This window comes from Pollachius pollachius (genome assembly GCF_949987615.1).
Source record: "Pollachius pollachius genome assembly, chromosome: 1".
Classification (NCBI taxonomy): Eukaryota; Metazoa; Chordata; class Actinopteri; order Gadiformes; family Gadidae; genus Pollachius; species Pollachius pollachius.
In genome coordinates this window covers 44,704,447-44,722,629 of record NC_136934.1, presented here as the reverse complement: position 1 = coordinate 44,722,629, position 18,183 = coordinate 44,704,447, and the positions used below count along the sequence as shown (strand labels likewise).

The following is an 18,183-nucleotide window of genomic DNA, read 5'->3' as shown; positions in this document are numbered from 1 at the left end:
TGGCTGTGCGTTTTTTGCATTTTCAAACTTGTCGAGATTAAATGTACAGGGGTTTAAATGCCTTCGATATTAAACCTTATTAAGTATTATATACACACGCATACAAAACACACCCACCCACCCATGTGCTCTGCTCTGAATACATGGACGACGCTGGAACTATCTGCCCGCAAACTGAACCAATGCTGCCAAAATGTCCTCACATGACCCGTCATTTCAGAACGCTCGTGAGGCACCAGAGGCTACTTGAGGACACCATTAGACATGTACCATGACTGGCAATGCTCTGATTTTATACTGTACGGGGTTGTATTTTACCACGCTTAAATAAATCCCGATTATAAAAAAAATCTATATCGAAAATAATGCATCTCTATTAATATCCGCAAGTGCAACGATGTTAGAATACATACTGTTTTTATTCACCACAAAAATGCGCCAAAGGTCTGTCGTTTTATTTTATTGTGTCGTTTTTAAGAAAAAAAACAAAAAACATTCACCTCTTACACCATGGAACATACACAATTGCTCTTTGGATTGATGCTACTCTGTATATTAAGTCATTCAGCACAGGTCCGTAGCCGTTTTAAATGCATCTAGACACTTTTGGAAACCACTGGAGACCAGATGCAGAAGCTCATGTTGTGATACTAAACAGGAAGATCTTTAAACATGCACACATGTTCCATTCCATTTATGAAACATGTTTTTTATTTTTCCTTCAGCAAACAAAAGAAATACATAAGAATTAGGGGGGGATCTATTTAATTAAATATACATTAGAAACTAGTTTTTAGAATAAAAAACTATTTGTAGTCCTATAAAAATAGAGTTGTATTGCTTATTCTATCCAACTAAATAAGGAAAAAAACAACTACAAAGGGAAACATACTAATCAGTCTCACAACACAATTCACACAATGAACTAATACAGGTCCACGTGTTTAAAAGGATGGTCAAACCGTTGCAGTCAAGTCATCAATCTCTTGTTCCATCTCCTGCAGACAAAACACAAAGCACATTGTGTGTTGAGTTATTTCAAACCACATAGCATGCTTATAGAACGATTAAACAATACAAAAAGCCACCTCCCTATGCAAGGCTTTTCAAAGTGTTACCTGCATTATGACATGAAAGTATTTTGTGCCGTCATTCTTTCATTGACCATCACTCTTGTCCTCATCCCGTCACGTTTACCCTCCTGTTAACGGATGAACTCACCTTCAACAGCGTGGCCTTGTTGTACTCCTGTCGGTGTCTGTAGATGCTCTGGCAGAGGAGGGCGTAGAGCTTCTGCAGCTGCCGGACCTCGTAGCTCTCCGTCCTCAGCACAACCTTCTCCAGCAGGTCCTGGTGGTGAGGGGAGTACCAGAGCAAAGGTGTTTAACCACCTCTTTTGTTATACCGCCGATAAAGAATACTAGTGTGGGCCTCGATATAGATGGTAAATGGACTGCATTTATATAGCGCTTTAGTCCAAAGTGCTTTACAATATTGCCTGACATTCACCCAGTCATGCAGAAATTCACACACGTACATCCGTGCAAGGCGACAGCCAGCTCCTCGGGAGCAGTGAGGCGGAGGTGCCTTGCTCAGGGACACCTCAACACTCGGCTAGGAGGAGCTGGGGATCTTACCAGCAACCTTCCGGTTACCAGCCGACCAGCTCTGAACCTCCTGAACTACTGCCGCCCCCACAGCCTCGACATAGACCCTGTGGTATACCTTGAGCTTATTTCTGTCCACCTCCAGCGGAGGAGTCTTCTGGACCAGCAGCTGCACAGCTGCGTCCGCATCCACCATCTGCTGCTGCTGCACGGCCGTCTTCAGCCCTCTCGTCACACGTCTCACACTCGACTCTGGGACGAAACGCAAAGCCGTTGATGCATCTGTCGGGTGTCAACAATCCACACATTGCTCTTACGTTGAACATGAAAATAAACAAGCAAACATCATTCGTTGTACATCCCCCGCGTAAATAGTGGCAAACAGACCTGCATGTGAAACCTCCTCTATTTTCCCCGCTGTGTCGTTGTGGGTAGGCTGCCTAGGAGGCACGCAGCCATCCGAGCCGGCCACGCTGCCCCCCTCCCAGCCCGCTACATCCATGGGCTCTGCTGGATCCGTCTCCTGGGACGGAGCGAGGTCTCCCTCTGCTCCAGAGGTCACGACATCGCTCTGCTCCTCCGCGGACGCTTCTTCGAGATCAACATTCTGGCCACCATTTCCGCTACTTTGTCCGCCCGCAGGGTGGTTGATGCTTTCGTCGATCGCCCCCGTGTTGTTTTGTGTCGGAGGGCTGTTATTGGGCTTCGGGGTTGCGTCCTGTGGCCCAGCCTCTGTGGGAAGTCCCCCCCTACGCCCGTCTTCTCCTTCCTCCTGGGCGGACTGGTCCATCTCTCGCTCTCCTGCAGAACCCTCGTCGCTCTCCGTCCCACCAGCCTCTTCCTCCTCCTCTTCCTCGTCCTTGGGGGTATGAGGGGAGCACGTGGACTTCTTCTTTGAGGACACGCCCTTGGACCAGCGGCTCCTGCGGCGTTTCTTCTTCTGGGCTGAAAGGGAGCAGGAGGGAGAAGATATCTCAACTCTTGATGTGTTCCATGACCCATTACGTCTGATCCGTTTAATCTGTCATACGTCTAGCTGTTTTGTGGGAACTGACCTGTGTTTTTGGGTGTAGTGTTGACAAAGGGACTGGACGAAGAGTTGGCGCACGCGGGTTGGACGGGCTCCAGAGCTGGGGCTACGTCACAGGTTTTGGCCTCCGCAGCACAGGCTTTGGGCTGCTTGGGAAGCACATGGTAGAAGGACGGGGCCGAACGAGACGTGGACCAATCTGCAGACAGGACCAGACACAAAGAGTTTGCTCAAGTGTTCCTTGGTCAATAAAAAGGCAAACACTTCCGTTGATCAAGAATCCAAAAAGGCAGATAGGCAAGATTCAAGAGCTTTTATTTGAGTGTCATTTGTTAGAAATGGCCTCGCCATCCGTTGGCTATTTGTGAGGGGAATGCGCTTTGAGAAATCCGTTTGGAGATTACTACGCCGGCCTCTGAATGACAATTGTTCTGCCACTCTACAATTGAGAGTGGCAGAAAAAGGTAAATAGGGAGGGAGCAGAGAGGGTTTCGTTTCTGCACTAAATAACTCTTGAATCTTACCAAAGAAAACCTCTAACAATAATGTTTCTTTGTTTGTCATTCACCTCTTTTACTGCGGGACTCCTTGATCTCCTCACAGATCTTTTCAAAGTCTTCGTCCAACTCGTGTTTGATGATGGCGTGGACGGTGTCCTTCAGAGCACAAGCCCTGTGACGGATCTGACGGTCTACACACACACACACACAATGAAGACTTGGTCTATTTCCAGTATATATATATAAATAAATGTATGGTATTCATGTATATTAGTTACCGGAAGGGTCTCGGTCGGGGTTGTACTCCAGGCAATTCTTCCAGATGAGGTCGACATCATGGAGAAACTCCCTGACCGTACCGTACTGGTGGCGATCGATCTTTGAGAGAACCGTCGCCAGGTCCATAGGCTCCTTGATGACCTCAGCATAGTCTTCCACCTGCAACACCACACGTGGAATGGTTGCTAGATTTTAAACACAATAAGCGCTACCACTGACTATTTACAATTTTCTTATACAACATATCACAAGTTATACACTACAGCACAACGATGTGTTGTTTAATTAGGCTAAATGTGCTGTAGGTAAGAAAGAGATAGAATCTTTGTTCGTTTTTATAAGGGATGCCATGTCCATGTCTGTGCTTAATGATTTGTGAGTGAAATGCTCACAAATCAATGGTTTGTGAGCCATTTTATTTTTTGTGACCTTCTGGCTCATTTCTGACCAATCAGGGCATCTCTTCTCTGATTGGTTTGCAGTCAGTCACATGCACGCACAAAGGATTCTCCTTCTGTCTTTTAAAATCTTTCAGTCAGTTCCATTTTCTCTAAATCTTGCTCCTACTCCTACTTTAAGCAGACAATGATCTTTTGGTGGAGAGAACAAGCCTACCTCCTCTAGATCCACAGGTTTTGTGAAAGCCTTAAAGCGTTTGTCTAGGGAAAGGCGGTTGGTGACATCACGCAGGAAGAGGCGGAGCTCCCTCCACGTGGCCTCCTCCTGCTCCTCCAATCGCTCGGCCTCTTCCTTGGTCAGCTGACGAGGGGCGGAAGGCGGGGCCACAGGCAGCACCTCCAGAGACTGGAGCACTGAGGAGGGGGGGAAGAGATGGTCAGAGTCCATTAACTAGCCTATCAAGGAGATCTGAGTCAAGTAGCAGCTGTCAAGAACCGTTCAATCCAAACAGAGTCAAAGGGAGACCTGGCAGCTGGTTTTGACTGTGGGTAATAACTTACCGTCAATTGTATCATCATATTTAACATAACAAATTAAACATGCTTGTCATCGCTTGGAAAAAATAGTCCAGCACTGACATAAGAAATTAAGGTCTTCTCAATGACAACTGAAAACATCCATCCACTTTCCATTCTTTCTAAGTCCATTATTCAAGAGCAGACCCAAGAGGAAATATATTAGCTCTAATAAGCAATTTATAGCTCAGTCAGCGAAACACTACTACAACATCAGTGACATTTCTTTAAAAATATATATATTTTTCAAAATTGTATCAATATTTTTACAAATCGCGAATCCCGTTTCTTACCAGCCTTTTTCTTGGAAGCCGGGGCCTTGGCTGCCTGGTTGAGGATCAAGTCCTCAAAGAAGGTCCTCCTCTCTATGCTGCTGGGCGCCGGGACGTTAAACACCTCGCCGTAGTCCAGACAAAACAACTCCTTCAGCTGGAAAGACAGGAGTGGAGCACTGTCAGCACTGTAAAAGGAAAGCACTCTTGCATCACTGCAGCATTCTGCCAGGCCGCCCAAGCAACCTTTAAAATAAAAGCGGTAGGGGACATAATAGATTAAAAACATTATATGCGGACAATGTACAGATGGTTTTGCCTGTTTTTATTGGGGTACAGCATGGCTTACAGCTGGAGGATTATTATTATGAAAGAGCTTTGCGCAGCAGTTTGCTGGGGGGTCTGTCCGTGTACCTCTGGACTGAGTAGGTGGTAAGGCAGGTTACAGGTGGCCAGCAGCAGTATGGGGGAGAAGGAGGGGATGGAGCGCAGCAGGCTCAGGAAGGTGGCCCTCAGGGCGGGCCCCACAGCCTCCCACCACTGGCCGATGTGGGGGACGTACAGGATGCTGGGAGAGGTGCGCTTCGCCTCCAGGAACATCTGCAGGAAAAACATTCGGTGCCACAAGGTGAACGCCTTTTAAAAGTACGGCTGGATTTAGAGGTCTTTAAAGGTCCAGAATGATGGACAGGTAGGGTAGTTAATGGCCCCGACCAACGTGGGGTTAAAATTATTACCATTAGCGATGCAATTCTGCTGCTGAAAACGTTATCATGTCAGATACAACATACCGTAGCCCAAGAAAAGATCCAAACAACAAAGACCTAAAGTGAATATGTTACGAATTGCACAGCCCAAGAAGTAAACCAGCGCGTGTGTGGAGCCTCCCCGTTCCCTTCAGTGCCACGGTTTATCTTTAGCGCCCGGCCGCTCAACTATGCCCGGCTGGACCCTGGCTGATACCTGAGCACAGGTCTCCTCCGGCGCTGCGGCGCTGGCTCCAAACAGGACGGCCACGTCCAGGGTGTAGACGGTGAACTTCTCCAGGGCGTGGAGCGCGGCAGGGGCCAGGTGGGAACTCTGCCCGGAGCCCGGCCGGCCCTCCAACAGCAGCCGGGGCCGGTAGGAGGTGGGCTGGCTCAGCGCCGTGCTGGAGTGGGAGGCAGGAGAACCAGGAGGATGGGGGATGGTTTTAACTCAGAGTGGGGACAACAACCAAGAATAGACAAAAGAAATTCACTTCATTTACAAAACAGGGCAGGACAAAAGCGTATCTTTCGGGCAGCAAGTAAGGAACAAGTAGCAACTAGGGGTCTTCACGGGTCCAACCAAACCCCAGGATCTACTGGTAAGGGTCCACATTGTGTTAAGGTCAATTGGGTCCGGGTCCGGTCCTGTTCCATCGCTGCAGGTCCTGGGTCCCTTTATCATTATGTGTAATGCCTGAGAGGAGCCGAGAAGACCCGTGATCAGCACTGACCACGGGAGAAACGCAAAGGAAGGGCTGGGTGTCTTGGGTATGCTCAGGGAGACCATGAGGATCCGATCACAAGAGTGGGATATAAGGTGATAAGACCACAGGAGCGCGAAATAAGGGGGAAAAGCACCAGCGAGCTCAGTCAGAGCAGAGGACAGACGTACGGTGAAGACTGGATACCTTCTCGACTAAGGGAAAGATAAGCTCAAAGAAAATGAATATAAAAGGGGTCAAACCTAGGGGCAACTCTTCTGTATGGGCCGCCTTCATGCAAATTATGGACAAGGAGGAAAATAAGCGCCATTAGGTGTGATATGGGTGGTGGACGGTTACGGGTCGACTCATTGCATCTTTAAAAGTCTCCCTGGAGCCTATTCATGGTAGGGCATTCTGTTATTTTGATCCCCTTGCATAAGGCTATCATAAGCTGATTCTGACATGAGACATTTTCAGTAGAACTACATTTTTAGTAAATGGTAAATGGACTGCATTTATATATAACTTTCATCTAAAATCGCTTTCAAATATTGCCTGACTTTCCCCCATTCATGAACACATTCACACACCAGCAGCGGAGTCTACCATGCAAGGCGACAGCCAGCTCGTCGGAAGCAGGTAGGGTTAGGGGACTTGCTCAAGGACACCTCGACACTCGAACCAGCAACCATGCGGTTACCAGCCAACCCTGCCAGCTATTGCTGCTACTGCTGAGCTACTGCCACCCCATGGCATATCTATTAGCCATTTTAAGTTCCGGGTTTGTCAGGTCCATAAAATACCCTCCCGGTCACAGAAACCAGTTCTCCCTCCTCTCGGACCGAGAGGAGTTAACTCGGTAAATAACGGATCGGTATGTGTATGATATTTCTCGAAGTAATCGGATCCAATTAGGTCTCAGAGAGTATTTCCCGGGTCGATCATGTTTTGGGTCTGTCATTTTAGCCCTGTGAAGACTGGTTACACCACTTGCTCTTCTGAAGATCAACGCAACATACCGGGTGAAGTCCCGGCATCCCTGCGCATCGGGGGTCTTGGGTTGTGGCCGAGAGGCGCAATAGGACAGGCCCTCTTCATCCTCACTGAGCACCTCCTCATCGTCTTCAGGCACCCCACAGGGGAGATCTGAACACAAACACTTTACAGGTTATTCACTTCCTACTCTATAGTGTTCTGCCATGTTGTGATCAGCGACCAGAACCCAGGCTTTCCATGGTCATTACTGCGTTGTCGTGCATATGATACGATTGACAACTTGTGACAGACAGGATGTAACAGACGTATTCAAAAGCATGAGTCAGGTCTGTACGGCTCAGTAAATGTAATTATATCAGCGTCATGGACCCTTGTCTCGTCGTAGGACAAACACAGGCGTGGCTCATAACAGTCATTGTGGGTCTGCGTACTGTATGCCCCAGGGGACTGGTCATAGACTCAACTATGTGATGAGACCTTTGTGAATACTGTCCATACGGAGACCAATCTGCAAGTGAAAACGAAGGCTGTAGTCTATGTTTGCTCTAGCTTTCTGCTAAAACTTTGTCTAAAATGCTTTTATTTTATTGTTTTACTTTGCCTTTATTTTCTCTTACCTCTTTCGTGTTATTGTACATTTGCTTTAGCTTTCAGCTAAATCTTGAATACATTGCATGTTCTACAATGCATTTGTTCACTTTGCCTTTGTTTTCCTTTACTTCTCCATTATATTTTATTTTTTATTTTATTAATGACGATGTTTCTCTGTGAAGCACTTTGAGTCTGCCTTTCGCTATATAAATAAAGTTACCTTGCCTTGCCTAAACCGCTCCCTTCAACAGTTATAAAGGCAAAGGGCCAACGGAAGGAACAACTACCTGTGAGCGCTCTTTTCTTGAGCCCCAGCTCCACGTGAGGGAAGACCCGGGCCAGCGCGTCCAGGAGGCTGTGCAGGGAGGCCCCCAGCAGGGGGACCAGGGCCGGGATCAGAGCCCGGGCTGGGGTCACCACCGCCCTACAGCCACAACGCTAACAGTCAGTACGCACACTTTGAACCAGGCGGACGTCAACACTGTTCTGGACGATGAGATACAGACGCAGACACAAACCCTGACCAAGCTGGTAAATGAAGTTACATGACTTACTTTTCGGATTACGAACCGATTAAGCGGTCGCTCTCAACACAACGCCCGGGTTTTCCAGAACCAGATAAGCTCTCGGAGCGGGTTACCTCTGAGCGGCGGGCACCATCTTGGTCATGGCGGACAGGAAGTCCCTGCTGCCGATGGTGATGGAGTCGACATCCAGCAACAGCTTCTGGGACGAGGAGTAGATCTGGGGGTAGCGGCGGCGCAGGGCGCACAGCGCAGCCTCGGAGCACACCGCCTTGATGTCCGCCCCGCAGTAACCTAGGAGACAAGGCTCACGTTAGGGACACCGCCTTGATGTCCGCCCCGCAGTAACCTAGGTGACAAGGCTCACGTTAGACCAAAGACCGAATTCAAACAATTAAACTTAGACCCTAGACTCGGTACCCCCAGCCCATTCTAACGGCGATTTGAATTCGCCCTGAAGAAGGGTCTGGAGAGGAGCAATACATTTCTTTCTGCTTCTGATACACTTTTGTGGGAGCCGATCACCAAGCTGGCTTTTACCCCTGGCACGCTAATGGCCCGGTTTAACACAGGGACGACAGGGAAGCGACGGAAAGCAGCCAATTGAGTCATTTGAGCTAGGCCTGTAGATCACGCCTCTTGTGCTGAAGAAAATGACAGCAGCTTCCCCAGACCAAGTTCAATCTACGATTGAGCTTGGTCTGGCAATAGCCAGCCTATTTAGACCCGGCAAACAATATTTTATCAAGCAAGCTAAAAGCAATTCATCGAAGTGGGTTTTTGGTACGTATAATGCCAATCTTTGACAAACATTGCAACAGCTATGATTCATTAACAACACACACCTGTGGATTCTACGCTTGAGTCGTCCCTTGGCAGGCATTGCCTCATTGATAGGATTCATCATGCCATCCTTGTTAAGTGTATATAAGGATAAATAAGGTATGCATACCAACACATTTGTCAGCCAGTTCCTCCAGGAAGGCATCACAGGGTGGAGGAGACCACTGTTTGGTGTGAATCTTCAGAATGTCCTTCCTGGCCTGAAATGCAAACATTGAAAAATCATTCACTAGAGCAAAAAGCAGTGAGCCTGTTTGCGTGTGAAGGCTTTTTATGAACAGCTTATGCCAGTCTGCTTTTGATTTGTGTAACATTATGACGGCATAGTAACAATGAAGAGTGCAGATGTCGTTGCAAGTGAAGTTCTGGGTCAGACTCTGTTCCTTCATTTGCTCTGCATCAAGACAAGGCCTCATGTAGTGTGATTGCCCGCTACAGTCACAAGCATGATGCACACGTAGACGCATGTTGACGTGGAGATGTCTGTTTGGGCCTCAGAGGGTTAGATCAATGGAGGAGGACACATAGACACATGTTGACGTCTGTTTGGGCCTTATAGGGTTAGATTGGTGTAAGAGGAGGAGGAGGAGGACGAGGTAAGGACTCCTACCACTCTGTCCGGGAGGCCGAAGAGGTATTCCCGGTCGAAGCGTCCCGGTCTCCTGAGAGCAGGGTCGATGGAGTCTAGTCTGTTAGTGGCTCCGATCACAATCACCTCCCCCCGGCTGTCCAGCCCGTCCATCAGAGCCAGAAGAGTGGACACTATGGAGCTTTTGGGGGGAAAAAAAAAAACATTTAATTCAGAGGGTGTGAGAGGACAGATGGTGCTCTAACACATGTCTCACATTCCCATTCAAGGGACATTTAACTGTATTCAACTTCTGGGATAATTTTCACATCCAACCAGGCTTGTGTTTCTGCCCTAGACAGATTTTAGGTTGCTTGCCTCAACATTTTGATACTTTATACCAGTGCGGGCAAATTTAAAAAATTCCTTAAATTGATCTTCAAGCATGTTAACTATCAGGAGAATCAAAATATATCAAAGATTGCCAATTATCTTCAGTGAAAGTAGAGGTTCAATGTGTCTTTTATTTGCTATCCTCCATGTGTATCAACAGTCACATAATACAAACAGATGCTCACCTGTGGATCTGGTCTTGCCGACTGGACCGGACCGGGGCCAAGCCATCAATCTCGTCAAAGAAGATGATTGCTGGACGCATCTGGTACGCCTGTGGACCCATTCCACGGGGCACCAATTATCTTACTGACCTTCTCCAAAACAGCTTAGGTTTAAAGAATTGGCCTAACAAAGGCAAATGGCTGGCTACGTATAATTTTGTGACAGACAATAGTTGAATAGCATTTCAGAGGGACTTTTATTTGTAACACATTTTGTTGTGGCTGGTGATGTGATGCAGGAACCCACCTGGTCAAAGAGCAGTCGTAGCTGCCTCTCGGACTCGCCCACCCACTTGCTGAGGCAGTCGGCCCCCTTCCTCATGAAGAAGGCCACCTTCTTGTCCCCCTGGCTGCACTCGTTGGCCAGAGCTCTGGCCACCAGGGTCTTCCCTGTGCCGGGAGGGCCGTAGAACAGGCAGCCCCTAGTCACGCCAGGAAAAACAGTTGAAGACGGGCTGTCTTCTCACACATGTTTTGTGGTCGGTACCTCCAAAGCTGGTTCTATCTGGTTCTATCTGGTTTCAATACAACTGCCTTTCAAAAAGGTGTCAACACCAAACAGTGGTACGGACAGTTTTTATGACAAACGGTTTTCAATCTAATATCAATCTGTAGTAGGCTGTTGTAAATCTACTAGATCATTTCATATAAGCTAGACAGAGGATATACTTCATCTAGTAAAAAGTAAAATAAAGAATTCAAACACAAACTACCTGGGTGGTTGTATCTTGAACTTTTCAAAGACCTCGGGGTAGAGAAGAGGAAAGACAACCATCTCCTTCAGGGATGAGATGTGTCTTCCCAGCCCCCCGATGCTGTCAAAACACACCTGGAACACAAAGACACGGTCAAACACTTCTCTTCAGCACGTCCTTCTTCAAAAACGTTCTCCTTCCAAAGGCAGCTTTCTAAGATCATCTTTGGTCAGAGAACCGAACATTTATTTCAGAAAAGCGCTTATAACGCTTATTAGAAAAATTACATTGTGCAAACAAAAATCAAATAAAAAAAAATAGCGCTGTCAAGTGATTCAAATATTTAATCGCGATTAATCGCATTAATGTCATAGTTAACTCGCGATTAAGCGCACATTTTTCTCTATTCTAAATATCCCTTCATTTCGTGCTGCTAGCCTTTTAGTGAGATCAGAGAGTGTTGAGAAGGACAGTAAGAAGAGAGACCCGCAGTGGTAGGCCTATCGTGATTAATTTGTTTCAATCACTGATCTTTCGAACAAAACTCTTGCTCAGCAAAGATGGGAAATACTTTAACATTTATTATTTAAACCAGTATGAATATTCCTACCATACGTAGGCGTATACACATTACCATGCTATTGAATAACGCCTACACACACACACACACACACACACACACACACACACACACACACACACACACACACACACACACACACACACACACACACACACACACACACACACACACACACACACACACACACACACACACGGTGGCGGAGTGGTAATCGGGAGAGTCGGGAGAATTCCCGGTGGGCCATTAATGTTTCGGGGCTGTCATGCTGATTACTGCGGGATAACAATGTTGCGTTTATAAAAGTTCCTTGCAGCGGCGTCCAGCAGCCTGAGCTGTGCGCCGAACCTCTCACTCACTCAACAGACGCAACCAAGTCGATTTTGTCTAGAGGGGAGTAACTGAGCGGCCCCTCCCGAAGTGGTACAGCCCAGGTGGGCCTTCAACTGCGATTGGTCAGAAAGACGTAACAGCATTGAACTCTCGTGCAGGCTCCAACAGAGTGAGACGCACGAACACACACGCACACGCACACGCACACGCACACGCACACGCACACGCACACGCACACACACACGCACACACACACACACACACACTTAAGGAGTTTTTCATCCACTCCGTATCCTTGCTTGCCCCAATAAGTTTGTGCGGCATGCTTGTTGTTTTGTTTCCGGTGTAGCTGGATCTGGTAAGGTGTTGTAGTCTTTCTAACGTGACTTGTTGTTGCTAGACAGCAGGTGAAAAAACTACAACGTTTTCCAAGCCAAAAGAGCGTTAATCGCGCGCTAAAAAACCTAACGCTGTTAAAATTGGTTTGCGTTAACGTCGTTAATAACGCGTTAAACTGACAGCACTAAAAAAAACTGTTTGCCATAGTGTGAACGGTTCCTCATTCCAGAAGAGCTCAGTCCCGTTCATTCTCAATCTCTGAATCTCAGCATGTTCCATTGAGCTGATGTTCAATGACAGGTGTGCCTCTGATCCATCCAAGACTCTCCAGTACATGATTAAAGATGGAGAGGTTCTCCATAAAAGGTCCTACCGTCTTGTCTATCTGCATGGGGTCCACATCGGCCAGACTTGCCCCGATCTTCATTCTGTCCTTGTGGATACCCAGTAGGTCTTCCTTCACTAGGTTCATGGGTAGACATCTAAATCAAAGAAGCGATTATGTTTGTTAAATTAATTCTCTCTCATTTGAGGGGAGTAAGGCTTTGGATACTCATTTCTGAATGCTTTCTGAATGAGTACATAAATATTCATTCTCAAAACCACGTAAACACTAATATTTAGGTTTACATGAATTAGGTAATCAAAACTATGCTTATTTTGACGTTATGGAGGTCACAGACAGTGTTTGGGCTAAGGTGTGCAGGTCACTAGCACTCTGAACAGGGGTGCTGAGCCGACTCACCTGTTGACCGGTTTGCTCCTGGTTTTACTCCTCCTCCTCTGGAAGGTCTCCTCATCAGAGGAGGAAGAGTCACTGCTGAGCGTGGAGTCACTGCTGTGGATGGCATGCCTCCTTCTGATAAGGAAAGGAAAACATGCTGCAATATCTGCCAGTGGATCCATTACTACATGCACCCTCTGGGGTTGCACCCAAACCCCACATAACAAGGGCTTTTCAGGGAGAAGACAGACCGCTTTAATATTAAAAAGCCGTCTATTTTAAAGGCTAAAGCTTTAAAGAAACTTCTTGCAAAACCAGGATTTGGGCAGATTTACAAGGGAAGCGGCCAATTTATGAACTATAGTTCAATGATTATTTTCAATTAAAAACTACCTTCTGATGTTGATATCAGCATTGTATTTAAACTATACCTTAGGTTCAGCAAGAACCCAACTTATTACCACATTTGATGTGCAGGGATTTGCCTTTATAAAATACTGAACACCACCAGGAGAGGTGTGAACAGCATAAGGTTTACTTAAATTAACTGATTGTATGATGAATCAACACCTTCCCCAAGGCATGCCAAAAATTGTAACGAACAGTGCGACCCTGAGACACAAACAGAAAGAAAGAGCAAAGGAACTGAATTAAAGAACAGAAGCTGTCTTACCTGTCAGAACTACTCCTAAGGATACAGCAGAAAGAAAGAGAAAACCAGAAATAGAAATGAAAAGTACGTACATGCATTAATGCAAGCTAGGGCTAGAACATTCAAACGCAGATGGCAACACACGCTTTAAAACTTGGGGGACTTTAGCAATATTCTGGGACACATTTATGACTTTTGTCCTGCAATTTTCACACAAAATGCACCCTACACAATTGCTGGTTTGTAGACACAAAATGGCACATTGAACATAGGTGGCCACGCTCACTGGGACAGGGTACCGTGCCTGCTTCAGTCGTTGGGGCAGAGGATGTTGATTGGCCGGTGGCTGGGCTAGAACACTAACCTGCTGCTTCTCCGGTGGCTGTAGGGGCTTCTTGGGGCGTTGGCGTTGAACCTAAACCTGCGTCTGGTGGGAGAGGAGTGGCTCTTGAAGTACAGCGAGCGCTTCCGGGTCTCTTTGGGCTCTGGCAGGGCATACAAGACATGGTTGATGGAGATGAGATCAAGGGGGAACAGCTAGAGAGAACATCAAGAAGAGAGGCGCATTTTCTGTTATGCAGAGGGAGCAGTGATTAAACAATTTTGATTTTACCAGAACCAAAGCCACCTACCCTTCTGTGGGGCTTGATAGCGATCCACAGCCTTTCTCTTCCGGAAGTCGTAGCGTTTCTGGTTGTCTCCTTCCTCATCCTCGCCCTCTTCATCATCATCATCCTCGTCACCATCTTCCTCCTCCTCCCCCTCTTCCCCTTCATCCTCGTCTTCCCCCTCTTCTTCCTCCACCTCCCCCTCCTTTACCACATTGTCGTCTTCGTCATCTTCTTTCTCAACATCTGTGAATTGTTTAATAAAAGCATGAACAATTATGAAATTAACCGTAGCCAACAATATTTGGAGTTGAACAAAAATGATGGATAGAAATAATCTTTATTTAAACAAGCAGATTTACACCACTCTTTTATTATTTTTTTAAAGATTATTTTTTGAAGGTTTTATCCTTTTTATTGCAGAGTAAGATAGACAGGAAGGTATAGGGGAGAGAGGGAAAGACATGCAGCAAAGGACCTCGGTCAGGCATCGAACCCGGGTCGCTGCGGTAAGGACTGAGCCTTTAATGGTACGCGCTCTATCCGCTGAGCCACCGGGGCGCCCTGATTTACACCATTCTTGTGAGAAACTTTTAATTAAAATGGCGTTCAGAGTATAGTTGAAATAAATAAATAATAAATAAATAAAATTCTATAATTAATTATTAAAATTATGATTATTTATGCATTTAAAAGTGGAATGCATAAAAATGTCTGTCTCACCTTTACTGACTTTCTCCTGGGCATCAATGGTTTTCAGAGCCGTCCGTAGTGAATGTCGCCTCCTGTCATCTGAACTGTACATTCCAAGCTTCAGGAATAGAAAGCCAACAAGAGGAGAATGCATTTAGTTTCACTGTTACATATATGGTAGTGCAATTTTCTGCAAAGCCCAACACTCTCCAATAGTACACAAGAGTTGCACAACCAAAGCTGAGACCTTCCAACATGCTAGTCTCCGTTTACACCAAATTCTTGCATGCTGTATAGTAAGTGGGGCAGGCACACACACACACACACACACACACACACACACACACACACACACACACACACACACACACACACACACACACACACACACTCACCTCTTCTGTAGTGTCTCTATCTCTGTTTCGGACTCTGCGTCTCATCTTCTGCATGTCGTCCATCTTCTGGAGAACTGCTTCAGCAGTGCTGTGAGATGCAATTAGATTAACAACCGATGACCAAACTATCACTGCGTTTGCTCGACACCCCTTCATGTGTCATAAAAGTAATTTAAAAAAAAAAGTAAAAAACAAATCCCACTCATTGGTATTATTATGTTAAATTGATGAATACAATGTTTTATGCTCATGACATAATGTTAACATCAACAGGTTTAAAACATCCTTTTTTTGTGGGTTTTCTAGACAGTACGGTTTCTCAAAATGTTTTGAAATGTGTGTATAGTTGTAGTTTGAGACATAACCCAAAGAAAATCATAATCTTTTTATGCCTATGCATTATGCATCTATTTTGAACCTTTTCATATTTTGTTATGTCGTTCATGTAACGCCAAATTATCTAAAATAAATTCTGCATCTGCGTGACGAGGTCCGACCGGACCTACTTTGTGATGAGGCGGTCGTAGAGCACCGACTGCTTGCGGGAGTCCAGTCTGGTGATGCGTGAGCTTCGTCGCACCGAGTGGTCCTCCCCTTCCTCGTCCTCCTCCTCCTCATCCACCTGCTGGCTCTGCAGACTGAAGCGACACCTTTTCGGGGTGGAGGAGCACTCCACCTCATCCGAGACATCTGAGACACACACAAAATACATATTAGGAAAAACATGGAGTTAAGCATCACAGTTCATGCTTTTTTTTGTAATAGTTTGTAGCTTTTTCATAGACATGCTTTTCAGGATTTTGGGGCTTTTGCCAAATGCCAAATTTCTGAGGCCAAAAGTAAGAGAGTAAATTAGTAAAAGCTAATTAGTATTATTATGTATTTCATAATTTGGTATGACTTAACAATTTGCCTACTTTCGCTGGACTTATCACCAATTGTATTATCAAACTGTGCCACAGTACTGGAGGAATAATGTTTTAAAATAACATTGTGTAATAGATTCACTGAAAACCCAACATAAAAAAGGCAAACGAGAATGAAATAAAATTACTTTCAGAAACAAGCCATTTGAACATCACAACTCACCTAATAACATATATTTACTACATTTACAACTACAAGTCAGTGCAGGCTCTTTTGTTTTTGACCTACCTGCTTGCTGCCTTCCACTGCTTGCTTTACCTTCTCCCTGCAGACGAGGGGACTTTCTGTTGAAAGAAATCATCAATCACCTCAAATCCCAGTTCTAACCATCAAGAAGAATTGACAAATAATTAGTGTTTCCATATGTGTCATGCTTGAATTTCAAATAGTACAACAACATGTTAGATCGCTTTAATGACAATGTGCATGTGCATAAAAGCATAACGGCACTGAATGAATGAAGCATGTTTTTCTGACTGCTTTAACACATGACATGTATAACAGGGCAGGCTGTTTTAACCTGGTGCAGTGTACGCCGGCCTTGTCATCAGTCAGAGATGGGCTGGTTGTCCCGTTCATTTTGGAAAAAGATGTCTCCAGTTTAACTCGACGGTTACGGGTAAAGCTGGTTTCTTCCTGTGCCTTCTTCCCCTCAGCTCTCTCCATGACAACAGCATGACCCTGTTGATATGACATTAGCCAAATAAACTCTTAAAGTTTAACGTTTGAGATGACAAATACAAAGAGACTTGTTTACCTGTGCTCAAAAAACGGTCAAATTACAGCATTATTAAGAAACGACATAGAGCACATGTGGTTAACGTTGTTCTATAGACGCTGTTTAATGTATGGGAATGGTATGGTACTTTGATCTCGAAAATGTATGGACCATGACTGCCACTGGAGATCACTTGCTAATGTATTATTATATGTTCAAGGCGCAAATCTAGTATTGTAGTTCAGGTAACGGATTTTCTACAGAAACAGGACGACATAACTTTTTAGAACTTAAGATACGTCACATAGAAAGTCAACACAAGAACGATATAGGGCAAACTTCCTTTTCAAATATTATATTTTCGTTACAGAAGAATAACAACATCTGGAGGACAGATCGCCAGTCAGGAAAGTGAACAGACAATTCGGAGAGGGGCTACTGTTGTGATGCTGGCTAGTTAGCCTGCTAACGCGGTTAGCTACTTCACCCGCTCCGTTAATTAGTTGTTTATCTGGGTCAAACAGCTGTCATTCGGTAAATAACTCTAACGTTACCCATACATACATTTGTGGCGATGTCGGTGCCGCTATTGGGGCTGTCATCTGGGCTCCGGGTAGACCTGGTGGCACTTCGGACGGACCTTTTCTCAAACGCGGGAACCAGCGACAGAAACTCGGAGCTAACGTTCAGTTCGGCTGATCTATTGAAGCTCGTCGCCGACTTTGCCACGCCACTGCCACCGCTTCGTAGAAAGACCATCTCGACTCACAGGGTTACTTTACTCGGCATCAATGACAACCGAAGAACCTTGATCAAAAACAATGCTACGCCGTTAAAATAAGTCAGACAGATGTAAATAAGCCATAGGACACACACCCTCTTCTTCCAGTACCCCTTGATTCTGGCGCCACAAACGTCATCGGATGTCGAGTGGTAGCGCGGGTAAAAGAAAATCCGATGGGAGGTACATGTATGCCGCGACCATTGAATAAAAGAACAACCGATAGATAAATTCTACTGGATATGAGCAATGGAAGTCCAGCGGATAATTACCTTACAACATCAAAAGGGATGAAAAAAAACAACTTTTAAACAGCTCTAAGATGACATACGCGGAACGATCTATCGTTCGAAACAACGTTCCGGCTATGGTAGCGCGCTACTGTTAGTACTTGTTCGCGTTCAAGTGCACAAGATGTGATGAGCTAAATAAGAGGCAAAAGAAAGAGTCCGCGTCTTCTCTAAATCATGTAGTAGCCAACCAC

The 18,183-nt window shown here is 45.8% G+C and overlaps 1 protein-coding gene across 3 annotated transcripts; it reads right to left on the bottom strand.

Moving 5' to 3' along the window:
- Nucleotides 1-472: 472 nt before the first annotated feature.
- Nucleotides 473-17,799, bottom strand: atad2 (ATPase family AAA domain containing 2). 3 transcript variants are annotated; one of them, XM_079729055.1, is made up of 30 exons: nt 17,483-17,799; nt 16,721-16,881; nt 16,429-16,484; nt 15,780-15,963; nt 15,274-15,361; nt 14,909-14,996; nt 14,210-14,431; nt 13,942-14,062; nt 13,599-13,613; nt 12,947-13,060; nt 12,575-12,683; nt 10,968-11,083; nt 10,502-10,676; nt 10,216-10,304; nt 9,680-9,839; nt 9,179-9,269; nt 8,343-8,520; nt 7,990-8,126; nt 7,135-7,261; nt 5,626-5,812; nt 5,077-5,262; nt 4,684-4,819; nt 4,032-4,228; nt 3,416-3,575; nt 3,206-3,328; nt 2,663-2,836; nt 1,995-2,552; nt 1,726-1,889; nt 1,222-1,350; nt 473-998 (listed from the first exon to the last, which is right to left on the bottom strand). In XM_079729055.1, exons 1-30 carry the CDS (start codon nt 17,675-17,677, stop codon nt 957-959), a joined length of 4,482 nt encoding a protein of 1,493 aa, XP_079585181.1. In that variant the 5' UTR covers nt 17,678-17,799; the 3' UTR covers nt 473-956. The 3 variants fall into 3 exon arrangements, with proteins under 3 accessions (XP_079585181.1, XP_079585183.1, XP_079585182.1); XM_079729057.1 differs by having other exon boundaries at nt 1,726-1,859; XM_079729056.1 differs by lacking the exon at nt 13,599-13,613.
- Between the last annotated feature and the right edge of the window lie 384 nt (nt 17,800-18,183).